General features: G+C 39.6%; 1 protein-coding gene and 3 non-coding genes across 4 annotated transcripts in view; all 4 read right to left on the reverse strand.

Moving 5' to 3' along the window:
• Nucleotides 1-14,904, reverse strand: part of lmf1 (lipase maturation factor 1) — a 48,900-nt gene that overhangs the window by 22,641 nt on the left and 11,355 nt on the right. Inside the window, exon 4 of the mRNA XM_059324761.1 lies at nucleotides 12,773-12,921. Coding sequence (XP_059180744.1) covers nucleotides 12,773-12,921 — 149 coding nt within the window. The remainder of the gene's footprint in view (nucleotides 1-12,772; nucleotides 12,922-14,904) is intronic.
• trnar-ccu (transfer RNA arginine (anticodon CCU)) lies at nucleotides 100-172 on the reverse strand. The gene has a single exon. It is a non-coding gene; the product is annotated as a tRNA-Arg (tRNA).
• On the reverse strand, nucleotides 2,543-2,615 carry trnar-ccu (transfer RNA arginine (anticodon CCU)). Its single transcript has one exon. It is a non-coding gene; the product is annotated as a tRNA-Arg (tRNA).
• On the reverse strand, nucleotides 7,117-7,189 carry trnar-ccu (transfer RNA arginine (anticodon CCU)). Its single transcript has one exon. It is a non-coding gene; the product is annotated as a tRNA-Arg (tRNA).

A 14,904-nucleotide genomic window follows, 5' to 3' on the forward strand; every position in this document is an offset into this window, starting at 1 on the left:
CAGCTGCCAGTAAAAGATTGTTAGCAGAGGATGGTTTCGATCCATCGACCTCTGGGTTATGGGCCCAGCACGCTTTCGCTGCACCACTCTGCTGTCAATCACCCCAGATGGGACTCGAACCCACAATCCCTGGCTTAGGAGGCCAGTGCCTTATCCATTAGGCCACTGGGGCTTGACAAACCACCAGCTCACCATTTCCGTCCAGATACAGACAGTGCCACTATAAAGAAACAACACAGAAAGCACAATGTGTGGTTTCAAAAAAACACAACAATGGCCCCTGATGCCACAGCAGTAACAGCCACCAATAGCAGAGGATGTTGTTACTATAGAAACATCCCAGGCCATGGTTTGTAGCAGAATGGAGAGAAGAGACATTGATCTAGTAGTAGGGATGACGCCCATCGATCGGCAACTGATCGGATTGGCCTGATATGATAAAAAAAACGATCAATCGAAAAATCCGATCAAAGGTTAAAATAACCGATCCGATTGCATTATACGTACATGTGCTTTACAAGTGTTTGTTATGGTGTGATATACATTCCGGATCCAAAGGTGTCGGTAGTGCGCCCTAACGCTGTCGCTTTAAAACGAAGAAGAAGTGTTGTGTTGTGGTCACGCAGCCTGCATGCACCATCCGACACACACCGACAACATGTCTTCCATATGGAACTTTTTCAAAGTGAGTGAGTCCAATGTCACACACACTAGCTGCAATTTATGCAAGCGTTTAGACATTTAGAGAAATATTAGTATGCGAGTGAGCAATAACAATATGTTACACTGTACTGTGTAATAATAACACCAATGTTCAGACTGGCATTTTGAGTTTGTTTAGCCTGTTAAATAGGCTCAACTTTTATTTGAATTTTATTTCATATGATATATGCAACAATACAGCCATTTAAAATGGATAGTATCAATAAATGAGTGAACTTTCAACATGAATCTCTGGCCTGTTCTTGATGCCCTATAGAGGCCATGTTGGCATATTGTTTTCCACAGTGCCACTGCTGCTATGAAGGAATATTAAAGTTACTGCTATGCAATAAATAAAGGTCAATCTAGGTAATCTAGTAGTATCTAGTAAATAAATGATTACAAGGTAAACATAAATGAAAGACTATAGGCCTGTGCATGAGTGGATTAATTGATGGGGGGAAAACAAGAGTAAAATATGAATATAAATATTAATATCGTCCCACGTGATCGATCAGTTCTGATCGGTCTCGGTCCCAAAAAATCACATCGGACCATCTCTATCTAATAGCCCTCATCATTTGGAAGATAATATCTTTTTTCCTTCTTGAGAAAATAAGTATATTGAACTCTGAACACACACATTAATTTCAGTCACTTGTAGACAGTCTGCCTTAAAGATCAAATCTAATTTTCTTATCAAATAAACACGGATCATGAGGTGTTCATACTTTCAACACTCATAGTAACAGTTCACAGATATGGGACTGTTCCACTAACAGAGAGCTACACATACACACTGGCAATAAGCTCTCATCAGTCTAAGTATACAGGGCACTGGGAACTGAACAGGAATGCTCTTCCTTAAAATCAAAAGTATCCTGCAACACATATAAACAGGTCTGTTTTGAACTGAAGAAATAAGAAATAAAACCCAAAGTTGACCAGAAACACTGAGGAAAAAGGTGTCGTCCACTCCTCCAAGCCTGTTTTTCACCAAATAAGCTGAGTAAATACGGTGCTTTCCAGGACACAAGACTGTCAATATTGACACATCAGCCCGCCGCATGGAATGTGTAATAAATTGTCTGCTAACTTCTCTAACCAGATTTAGAAAAACCAGGACATTTCACTCTGATTATGAGCTTGGCTGCTGACTGCAGCTGCTGGCTGTTGAGATGATGTGGCCGAAGATGTTGCTGATAATCCAATTCAGTCATGAGATCCTGAGATGTTGTCAATTACAGGATGAGGCATTCGGTTAGCCTTAAAAACCTGTGACACTCAAACTTTAAGCTGGGAATTAAAGCTCCCATTTGAAAGAATTTTATTTTTATTGATTTGAGTCTTTTCTTTTCAATGTGGGCCATATCACCCACCCCTACATCCTTGGCAGAGGACATCGTCATTGGACTCTTCAGTTCCCCTCGGTTCTAGGACCTGCAACTTTACTGTTTTGGTTCAGTCTCAAAGCTCTCATCGCTTTGTCAGCTGTTTTCAGCAAAAAAGCTGTATGAACTCACTGTACACCACCCATCTAGGGCTAGCTGATGAGCTGAGTGGAGCATTTAGCTGCTGCACAGCCAGATACTTCCATTAAGATGTAGGTGGAGACCCAAACAGCAGTTATCACTGCTTCGTTGCTCTAGCCCCTTGTTTAAATAGGCTGTTGAACCACTCAGAGTGACAACAAATGTGTCACTGAGTCAGTCAGAAAGCAGGGACAGAGACCATAGAGACCCGCTACCAGTAAAAAGTCTGTTAGCAGAGGATGGTTTCGATCCATCGACCTCTGGGTTATGGGCCCAGCACGCTTCCGCTGCGCCACTCTGCTGTCAATCACCCCAGATGGGACTCGAACCCACAATCCCTGGCTTAGGAGGCCAGTGCCTTATCCATTAGGCCACTGGGGCTTGACAAACCACCTACTCACCATTTCCGTCCAGATACAGACAGTGCCACTATAAAGCAACAACACAGAAAGCACAATGTGTGGTTTCAAATGACATAACAATGGCCCCTGATGCCACAGCAGTAACAGACACCAATAGCAGAGTATGTTGTTACTATAGAAACGTCCCAGGCCATGGTTTGTAGCAGAATGGAGAGAAGAGACATTGATCTAGTAGTAGAGATGACGCCCATCGATCGGCAACTGATCGGATTGGCCTGATATGATAAAAAAAACGATCGATCAAAAAAATCACCTATCCGATCGCATTATTCGTACATGGGTCTTGACAAACCACCTGCATACCATTTCCGTCGACATACAGACAGTTCGACTATAAAGCAACAACAAAGAAAGCACAATGCGTGGTTTCAAATAACATAACAATGGCCCCTGATGCCACTTTAGCAGAAACAGACACAATAGCAGAGGATGTTGTTGCTATGGAAACACTGTCCTCATACTAGGGCATGGTAAGTCGCAGGATGAAGATAAGTGACATTTATCTAGCTACCCTTATCACTGACAATTTTTCTGTCACATGTGCAGCTTTTTTTAAAGATCATCTTTTATTTCCTCATTGAGAAAAGAAATATATTGATCACCGATGTTCAGTCAATGGCATATGATGATGATGTCCACGGTAAAGCATCACAATGGACTGACATTGTTGTTGGGGATGGTCCCAATAGAGGCTTCTCATTAAATATAAAACATAAAAGCTTGAATCAGTTCAAACAAATACTCCTTTACTTTGGAGTTGTTCAAACTTGATTTTTGGGAAGTGACTATAGGGCTGTTTCCACTACCGGGCAAAAACCGTAATGAGGCCGGTCTCACTCGCCGAAACCCTAATTTGAATACGAGCAGTCCGGAGCTGGCTTTTGTCTGAACTTTTTTAGTCTCTGTCGAAGAGCAGGGTCTTTTTTCTCCCTTGAAAACAGCCTGGTTACTGATTGGATAGATCGCTAAGCAGGATGTGACGTAGTACTCTACACAACAACAACACGCGCCATTTGTAAAAGCCGGAAAAGCAGTGTTGCTAACTTAGCAACTTTGTTGCTAAATTTAGCGACATTTCAGACCCCCTTAGCGACTATTATTCAAGAAAGCAACTGGAGACAAATCCAGCGACTCCTTCTTACTCTTCTTAACGAGCCGCTAACGAGCCGGAGGCCGGCTTTTTAAGAAGAGCCGCCGTTAGCTGCAGTTAGCTCTGTAGCAGTACAGTGTGTATGTGCTGCTGCTGCAGGAGGAGATCTCTGTTAGATAGATAGATAGAAGAGGGATGTGACGTAGTACTCTACACTACAACAACACACGCCATTTGTAAAAGTCACCGAAGCAGTGTTCCTAACTTAGCAACTTTGTTGCTAAATTTAGCGACTTTTCAGACCCCCTAAGTGACTATTTTTCAAGAAAGCGACTGGAGACAAATCCAGCGACTCCTTCTTACTCTTTTTAACGAGCCGCTAACGAGCTGGAGGCCGGCTTGTTAAGGAGAGCCGCCGTTAGCTGCAGTTAGCTACAGTTAGCTCTGTAGCAGTACAGTGTGTATGTGCTAACAGGCTAACAGTTAGCTCTGTAGCAGTACAGTGTGTATGTGCTGCTGCTACAGGAGGTGTTCACTTAGTGATCTCTGTTTGTTTACAACAAGCACCAGACACTCTGTGCACAGTTAGTGATGCCGTTAACTCACAATCACTATGTTTATGATAAGCGAGGACTCTGTGCATAATTAGCCATGCTGCTTTCAGCTGCTGACGTTGTGCACAGTTAGCGACAGCGAAAACCATCCGTCACCTCCAGAGTCTCTAAATCCCTCTGGGGGCTAACTTGTAGTGGAGACACGCAGAGTGAGCGGACATTTGGCCACTCTTCCCCCTAAAGGAAACACAGCTTACCCTAGTGCCAACCTTCAGTTGTACAAGCAAATCAATTCTACACCGTTGATAAACCAGAATTGTATCTTTTTAAACATGCAATGAACGCCGTTAGTAACACTGCATTAAAATGACGATATCGGGGTGAGTGGCCAATGACAGTCAGCCACTGGTGACAAACGATGTCCAAGCCAAATGCCAACATCTGTTTATAGAGATGAATGCAGGTTTGAATGTTTCTTAAGAACAAATGCAATTATTTCAAATAATAAAGACACAGGAGTTAAGTTAATTATAGCCAAGCTTTTATCCCATCCAATCCTGTTTTGGAATTAAATATAATTCTTCTTTGAACATTAGCAAGTTTAATCCAATTAGAACAAAACTCTAATCACATAATCCAGTTATTTGTCTTGTAACTTGTTGTAGGTTAAAGAGAGGAAAACTTTATTTTTCTAAATAGGTCAGAGCCACTGTGCAGCAGCAGTAAGGCAAGGTCACAGGACCTCATCATCAACTACACCTCGGAGTCTGTGTCAGCCCAGCCCAGGTATGTGATATAAGAGTTAAGGCAAACCTGTTGGCCAGTTGTACATGAACACCCTGGACGAGTCAGCATGCCAGCAACACTATACCCCAAAATCCTTAGCAACAGACAAACCAATCTGATCTGCACTCACAATTCTCACGCTAACACTAATCCCAGTTAACACCCAAAAACTCCACACCTAACATAGCATTTCCAACTGCTGGGGTGTTTAATAGAGATGTTCCTGCCAGCATTGAAATGTGTAATCCAATTCACAATCTCTGTGCCAGCGCTTTAAACAGGAAGCTCATAAACAGAAAACCAGAGAAATGGATCATTTAAGAGTTTCTTCACGAGAAATGTACTAAGGCAACTCAGTCTGGGACAAAACATTAAATAGCAAAAACACCACATTCACTGGCTTTATTGTATATTAAACATGATTCAGCTAACAGTTTTCATTAAGGAAAAATGAATACTAAAACACTCACAGTGGTAAGCACAGTGGAGACTAGGCCAGAGACAACACCCAAGTGTTAGCTAACAAAGGTGTAAATGAGCTAAAGGCTAGCATTTCCCCACTGCTTCAAACCTTAGTGCTAAGCTAGGAGAATGCTAACCACATCGTGGACATTTCTCCGTACTACAACGCAGATTCCAAAAATGTTGGGATGCTGTCTAAAATGTCAGTAAAATAGGGAGTGATCATTTTTTACATATATTTAATTAAACTGTACAAAAACAATGTATTTAATTGACAAACTGATCAACTTGATTGTTTATTGTAAATATATGCTCTTTCTGAATTTGATGCCTGCAACACGTTCCAAAAAAGTCGGGACAGAGCCACGATTACCACTTTGCTACTTCACCTTTTCTTTTAACAACATGAAATGAAAGTTTACGAACTGAGGACAGTAATTGTTGTAGTTTTGAAAGTAAAATTCTTTCTCATTCTTGCTTAATTCACAACTGACCAATTGTCAACATTCCAGGGTATTTGTTGTTGTATATTTAAAACTTCATGATAGGGCTGTTTCCACTACCCTGAATAAGGCGGGTCTCACTCGCCGAAACGCCCTTAATTTGAATATGAACAGTCCGGAGCCGGCTTTTGTCTGGACTTTTTTCGTCCCTGTCAAAGAGCAGGGTCTTTTTTCTCCCCTGAAAACAGCCTGGTTACTGATTGGATGGATCGCTTAGCGAGATGTGACTACATGACAACAACACACACCATTTGTAAAAGCCAGCGAAGCAGTGTTCCCAATTTAGCAAGTTTATTGCTAAATTTAGCAAGTTTATTGCTAAATTTAGCGACTTTTCAGACACCCTTAGCGAATATTTTTGATGAAAGTGGCGGTAGACAAATCCAGCGACTCCTTCCTACTCTTCTTAACAAGCCAATAATGAGCAGGAGGCCGGCTTGTTAAGAAGAGCCGCCGTTAGCGCCAGTTAGCTACAGTTAGCTCTGTAGCAGTACAGTGTGTATGTGCTGCTGCTACAGGAGGTGTTCACTTAGCGATCTCGGTTTCTTTACAACAGGAACCGGACACTCTGTGCACAGTTAGCAATGCCGTTAATTCACAATGACTATGTTCATGATAAGCGAAGACTCTGTGCATAATTAGCCATGCTGCTTTCAGCTGCTGACGCTGTGCAGTTAGCGACGGCGAAATCCGTCTGGGGACTTTTGAGAGGGCGTGGCCTGAGACTTTCCCGGTGGCCACTTTTCCCCCTAGCCGAAACACGGCTAATGCAACACATATTTTCAATAGGACGCAGGTTAGGACTAAGGGCAGTCTAGTCTAATCTAGTACCAGTAGGTAGCCAGTTTTACGCAACTGTATTAGCTCATTGCTGCTACAGAGCTTCTTGTTGGGCGTTGACCCATTCAGAGTGATAACAAATGTGTCACTGAGCCGGTCAGAAGCAGTGACAGAGACCATAGAGACCCTCTACCAGTAAAAGGCTGTTAGCAGAGGATGGTTTCGATCCATCGACCTCTGGGTTATGGGCCCAGCACGCTTCCGCTGCGCCACTCTGCTGTCAATCACCCCAGATGGGACTCGAACCCACAATCCCTGGCTTAGGAGGCCAGTGCCTTATCCATTAGCCCACTGGGGCTTGACATACCATGTGCTCACCATTTCTGTCCACATACAGACAGTGCCTCTATAAAGCAACAACACAGAAAGCCTAACTTGTGGTTTAACACAACAATGGACCCCTACGCCAAAGCAGTAACAGTTGCCAATAGCAGAGGATGTTGTTGCTATAGAAACAGTCTCCTCATGGCAGGGTATGGTTTGTAGCAGGATGAAGAGAATTGACATAAATCGAGCAGCCCTGATCAATGACAAATCTGCTGTCACACGAGGCTTTTTTGAAAGATACTCTTTTTTTATTGTAAGGAAAAGGTAGAAAAAAGGATTCAATCAGCACTAACAAGTACAGCTTTTCCCACTCTGCCCTTATGTAAACATGGCTAATTATGCTTCAGATTATTTACCCTGTGATAGATTTAGAACCAACATGATCACATCCGCTACACTTTTGGTAGCTTATCGCCTGATTACCCGTGCAGGCTGCTGATGTAAACAAGCTGCTGCAGATTAAATCACTGGCTGCTTAATGTCGCAACACAATTTGCATGATATATTTAACACATTCGGCTACGCAAATTGGGACCGAAATTAAGCTAATTAATCTTATTCGCAAATACATCTATGTGAGCACTTGTTTTTGTATGTCATATGTTCGTCTGATTTCATTAATTTTGCAGCCATATGTGGATACCGATTAAGTTGAGGCAACCTGCTGTGCCATTACTGTGTGTGTGTGTTGGAAGTTGTGTTTGTTCTAGTGAGCCATTTACTTCGCTGTGGGCTGTAGTTGGAAAAGTTCCGTCTAGTGTAAAACTATTTTGTCATGGGGAGTGAGAATGGTGAGGAAGATCAGAGTAAATAAATCCAATCAGCTGATCCAAATGAAAGTGATCTGTTCAGCATATTTTTGAATATTTTATGGTGACCTCTTCAAATACTATGAATATGTCTGGCATCATCTCAATTTTTAAGTGTTGTCTCATATGAGGCAGTGTTTTTTTGTTTGTAGCCTGCCAAGGTTAAAAATTAAATAAAAAAAAATTAAAATGTGATGAAGTACAGTATGTTATTTTAAACCATTTTTAATAACATTTACAGAACAATTACTATTTAATGTATCATCATGAGAAAAACGTAAACTTGTACATACTGTGATAGGACATTTTGGCTTTATCGCCCACCCACACACATTTTATTTTTTAAATAAAAATAAGTCTTAAAAGATGAAGAGAATGAATGGATCATAAGGGGTAGATCAACAAGATAACAGAATAGACCGTTTGTTACAAGAAGTGTTGTTGTCATGTAGAGCAGCCATTCTCAACCTTGGGGTCGGGACCCCAATTGGGGTCACGAGATGATTTCTGGGGGTCACCAAATCATTTTGGAAGTCAGCTCTGTCTTCTTTGGTCATTTAATGTCTTTTTTTGGTCATTGTGTGGGGTTTTTAGTCATTTTGTGTCTTTTTTGGTCATTATGTGTCTTTTTTTGATAATTTTGTGGTCAATTTGTGACTTTCTTTGGACATTTTGTTTCCTTCTTTTGGTCATTTTGTGTCTTTTGTTTCTTTTTTGGGCCATTTTGTGTCTTTTTTTTGGACATTTTGTTTCCTTTTTTTGGTCATTTTGTGTCTTTTGTTTCTTTTTTGGCCATTTGGTGTCTTTTTTTTGTAATTTTGTGTCTTTTTTAGTAATTTAGTGTAATTTTTTTGGTAATTCTGTCTCTTTTTTGGTCATTTTGTTTCTTTTTTAAGTATTTTAGTTTTCTTCTATCATTTTGTGTCTTTTTTGGTAATTCTGTTTATTTTTTTGGTTGAGCGGGGGTCGCGGACAACATACATGTTAAATTGGGGGTCGCGACTCAAAAAGGTTGAGAACTACTGGTGTAGAGTACTACGTCACATCCTGCTTAGCGATCTATCCAATCAGTAGCCAGGCTGTTTTCAGGGGAGAAAAAAGAACCTGCTCTTCTACAGGGACGTAAAAAGTCCCGACAAAAGCCCGCTCCTCATTGCTTGTATTCAAATTAGGGGCGTTTCGGTGAGTGAGACCCGCCTCATTCAGGGTATTGGGTGGTAGTGGAAACAGCCCTATCATGGGTTAAAGCATGTAACTACTAGGTAACAACTTAAGACATGCTGCGAAAATACACTCAACCAACATGGTGTTTGGGGCCTATGACAGAGGGGTCCTTTGAAGTGTGCACTACACCGTAGCGTCCTCACAAGGAGAAAGTGTAGAGAGCAGTGGTGAACCACAGGCTGTCAGACAGATACATGACTGTGACCAGTGTGGATCAAACAGTGAGCCACTGTGGCTCACTGCACTGCACACTGCTGAGTCGTCCTGGTTTCAAACAACTTGAGCTCACCCACCGTTTTATCATCTCATCTGTGAAGGATATGCTAATGTAATTCTTAGAAACGTTGATTACACATTTGAATTAAAGTTTACCCAGAACACCTCACACAGAGCAAGTAAAGACGAGGAGAAGACGTAGAGTAGAGCAGCTGTTCTCAACCTTGGGGTCGGGACCCCAATTGGGGTCGCGAGATGATTTCTGGGGGTCGCCAAGTCATTTTGGAAGTCAGCTCTGTCTCCACTGTGTTAAAGCGTTAATGTGTTTTAGTCTTTTTGGTCATTTAATGTCTTTTTTTTTTTTTTTTTTTACAATTTTGTGTCTTTTTTGGTCATTTTGTGTCTTTGTTTTGTGTCTTTTTTTGATCATTTTGTGGTCAATTTGTGTCTTTTTTGGTCATTTTGTGTCTTTTTTCGATCATTTTGTGGTCAATTTGTGTCTTTTTTGGTAATTTTATTTCCTTTTTTTGGTCATTTTGTGTCTTTTTTTAGTCATTTTGTGTCTTTTTTTGGTAATTTTGTTTCTTTTTTGGGTCATTTTTTGGTCATTTTGTGTCTTTTTTTAGTCATTTTGTGTCTTTTTTTGGTAATTTTGTTTCTTTTTTGGGTCATTTTTTGTCTTTTTTTGTCATTTTGTGTCTTTTATGGCCATTTTTTGTCTTTTTTGGTCATTTTGTGTCTTTTTTGGGTGATCTGAACTGTGCGTGTGAGATTGTGTTCAGTGAGCGGGGGTCGCGGTCAATATGCATGTTAAATTGGGGGTCGCGACTCAAAAAGGTTGAGAACTACTTGAGTAGAGTATAGCCTCTGACATTTTTGTTTCCTTTGTTCACTGTTTGACTTCTGGATTTGATTTCCTGACAAAGTGCCCAACTTTCCAACTTCTGGATGCCTGACATGCTTACCAGCACTTGAATGCAGCATTGTTATGAAAATGTCATTGTGAAAATCCCAGATCTGGAATAGCACCTAAATCCAATCAGCTGATCCAATTGAACGAGATCTGTTTAGCAGATTTTTGAATATTTTACGGTGACTTCTTCAAATACTATGCCCAGTCTGAACACCTTCTGCTAATGTCACTGCAGACATTCAAAAGTAGACAGAAAACACAAGCTGAATTCACAATGCAAAATCTAGTCAATGACGAAGTATAATGTTGTCATGAACACTAAATTATTTTAATTGAATTTAAACTATGATTACTCTAAATACATAAACTATATAATACATTCACTCCATCTGCTTAAACTTCCTCTGAAAGGAGGCGACTTCTGGAGAATCCAACCTACATTTTTTAGTAAATCCTCTGTCAGGTTATAAAAAAGGAGTTCAAGGGAAAGTAGACTGGTTCAGCCTCATGACCTGACCAGCCTAATGTGATGTCATGTGTGTCAGGGTCATGTAGATTAGAATAGAATAGAATAGAATAGGTCTTTATTTGTCATTGTCACACGTACAACGAAATTCAAAGTGCTCTCCAGTAAGTGCAACATTTAAGAGTCTATAAAAATATAAATATAAAAAGAAAAATATGTACAATTCAAAATACCCAGTTTAGACAAACACATAAACACACCCAGACATACATGTATAGTCGCACAGGAAAAAAAACAACAAACAAACAGCATGAACACCCAGTCGAGACAACAACAGTACAGAACATATCTCAAGTGTGTTGAGCCATCAATGTGAATGCAGTGCAATATTATCGTTTTTTACCAGTATTGAGGGTGGTTAATGCAGTTGGATAAAAGCTGTGTTTGAGTCTGTTAGTCCTTGTTTTGAGTGATCTGTACCTTCTGCCTGAGGGCAACAGTTCAAACAGTGAGTGACCGGGATGGTGTGTGTTCTTAATAATGTTCTGGGCTTTTTTGAGGCAGCGGGAATTGAACCCAAAGACTCAAATGCTGCACATTTCTTGACATATTGTAATAAAATGAAGTTAAAGTGAGAACTGGGTAGGGCTGGGCGATATGGCCCTGAAAGAATATCACAATATTTCAGGCTATTTTTGCAATGACGATATTCTTGACGATATTAGGAAATACTTAAAAAGATTTTTATTTTAGATTTTTTTTTAGTCTCTATAAATAATAAAAAATCTAACATGTAGTGTGAAGTATAAATCTCAACAGTTGCCAAATAAAAAAAAATTACTCTTGACTCTTGAGTATGAGCAAATAATAAAAATAACCATTTAGGGGTTCCGGGGGCATATTTTAATGAATTTTGTAAAGGAGAATAAAGGTTCTTGTATGTTTTATTATTATTCTGTGGTGGATTCTGATAACACACCATGCTCTTATTTTGAAAGCTGCATGTGTCTAGCGACAGGGAGTAAGTAGCTTTTTGTGATTAAAACAACTTTAATTGTTAGCCTTACGCCACTACATCAAGAAGTAGGAACGTTGCCAATATAATGATATGCATTTTTTTTAACCGTAAAAAAAAAAATACCGATATTATCGTGAACGATACGATATGGCACACCCCTAGAACTGGGACGTCTCCTGCTCATCATTCTCCATCAAACTATCGGCTCAGAGAAATAGGTGAGGATTTTGTGTTGGAGTCAGAAAATGTAAATTTTAAAAGGTTCCTCAATGTATTTCTCAACAGTTCCTCTTGTGTTTCAGCTCTCTTCATGGCCCTAACAGAAAAAACCCTGCTGGTAAGTGCAGTGATTGGCAGATAAAAACGAGCCGGTGGTCTAAAATTCTCCATGGAAACTGTCAAACAACCAGACATGTTGTTTAGCTGACCATATATTTGGGTTGGATTTCTAAATACTGGCAGCGTTTTACAGCAAAGCACTGCTCCAAAAGTAACGATCTAAAATCAGCAGGACAAACACTGGAATATCCCAGGATAATATACTGCTGCAGAAAGGTTTTAATTCCCCATATTGGCTCACTGGATGTATTCAGGCGTGTGTATGTGAAGCACATGCCTTTCTGCTTGAATTTATAATATCTGCTTCCTCCTAGACAGGAATATCATCCGGTCTCCTAACAGGAAACGTGTTGGTCAAGGTGCTGATGCAGTGAATGGGTTTTAGGAATAAGACCAAGTCAACTCCAATCAATTCTATGTTACTGTGTTTGACAAGTTAAACAGCCGCTACCAGACGTTCTGTGCAGAAATTCATCCAAAAATGACATCATTGCTATTTTTTGTTGTTTTTCTGTCAAAGCAATTGACACAGTGAACCCTTGTATGTATTTGTGGAGTGTTTTACTCACAGCTCCCAGCATGATGCGAACAATGAGCCATCTAAAGGTCCAGATAGAGACGAGGGACGGGGGACATCGGCGGGGAACCTGGGACAGAGTCCACGCCGGACACAGGAAAATGGCCAGGAAGCCCGTCTCCAACAGCTGACTCTCCCAACCTGGACACGTCATCACAGTAGCATTAGTAAAAAAAATATATTCTTTCATAATAAAGGGCCATTTATCCAAGGAGAACAGTGATTTTGCCACACATTTTACACAATTACAGGTGCTTGTTACTAGCTTATTTTAGAACCTGGTCTCACAGAAATCCGTGGAATAGCCACGGAATCACTCAAATTTCCGTGAAATTGACACGGATTTCGCTACAATGCAAGTTAATGACAGTCATATCCCGTGGCTATTCCATGGATATTTGTTCCTATTGGTTTGTTCCAAGTCATGTGACTTTCAAGGTCCCGGCGGTCAGAACAAAAAACATGGCAGGCAGTTCTCTCATTTTTAGTGAAAAAATCAATATTTTGACTTAGTTTCTGCATAAAAATGGATTTTGATCACATTTCTAGCGAGAAATATATGTTTTATTTTCTAAATATTCACTCAGTGAATGTACATCATCACTTTGTATGTAGGAATAGCCACGGGATATGACTGTCATTAACTTGCATTGTAGCGAAATCCGTGTCAGTTTCACGGAAATTTGAGCGATTCCGTGATTATTCCACGGATTTTGAGTTAAGCGAAATCCGTGGCTATTTCACGGATTTCTGTGAGATCAGGTTGTTATTTTAAGTATATTTACTCAGACATCAACTGAGAGCTAAATACTAAAGTTAGTATACAAGCATGTAGGGCTGCAACTAACGATTATTTTCATTATCCATTAATCTGTCAATTATTTAAACGAGTAATCGATTAGTTGTTTGGTCAATAAAATGTTGAAAAATATCAATCAGTGTTTCCCAAACCACAAGATGACGTCCTCACATCTCTTGTTTTGTCCACAAACCAAAGAGATATTCCGTTTATTGTCATAAAGGAACAAAGAAACCAGAAATATTCACATTGAAGCAGCTGAAATTGAGAATTTGAACTTTTATCTTTAAAAAAACTGCTCAAACCAATTATTGGATTATCAAAATAGTTGACGATTAATTAAATAATCGATTATTGTTCGATTAATCTAATAATTGTTGCAGCTCTAATTCCTTGATAATAAAGGGGCAATTTATCCAAGAAGAAAAGTGATTTTGCCACAAATGTTACATAATTACAGGTGCTTGTTGCTAGCTTATTTTAAGTATATTTACTCAGACATCAACTGAGAGCTAAATGCTAAAGTCAGTATACCAGCATGCTTACATGCTACCATGCTAATGTTTAGCAGGGATGAAGTGTACCACGCTCACTATCTTAGTTTAGCATGTCAACATGTTGAAACAACTGTTCATCTATCAACTAGTTGTTGAAATACTTTGGTCTGTACCAACCAACCAGCGTTTCTGTTCTACTAGTCACCCGGTCCGCTCTGATAAAAAATTACACTAAAATGATTTGACGAATAGAGAGTTTGACATCTGCAGGTTGCTGACAAAGGAGCAAACTTCAATATAGGTCGTCTATGCAGGCGGCTTATTAAAATCCATATTCACATTGATTGTTAAGGTGGTGACATCTAGTGGCAGTCGTAATTATGACTGGAGCAAAGGAGAACAAACTAAAGAGCAACAAAGTCCGTGAAGGGAGGAGGTTGGCGTGAATGGATTGGTCGAACAAAATCTGACTTTTTGAACCAGGACGCCATTCTTTGTGTCCCATGTGAAACCAATCAACATTGAATTTTATTCTATTGACTTATTTTAGCTGACATTCGTAAGTTAACTTACGTACATAACAAACTTACACTCCAACCCTACCAAGTAGTTTTGATTCAATTTATGTTAAACCACTATATACTGTAATATACTACTATTATTATTATACCGGCCTTATTTATTATTATTATTACTATTATTATTATATATTTATATACTTATATATTATATATCATTATTTTATTTATAATTATTTATAATTATTTTAATTATATATAATTATTTTATTTTATATTGTCACTATTTATTTATTATTACATATTATAT

This window comes from Centropristis striata, chromosome 21, assembly GCF_030273125.1.
Source record: "Centropristis striata isolate RG_2023a ecotype Rhode Island chromosome 21, C.striata_1.0, whole genome shotgun sequence".
In the NCBI taxonomy this organism is placed as follows: Eukaryota; Metazoa; Chordata; class Actinopteri; order Perciformes; family Serranidae; genus Centropristis; species Centropristis striata.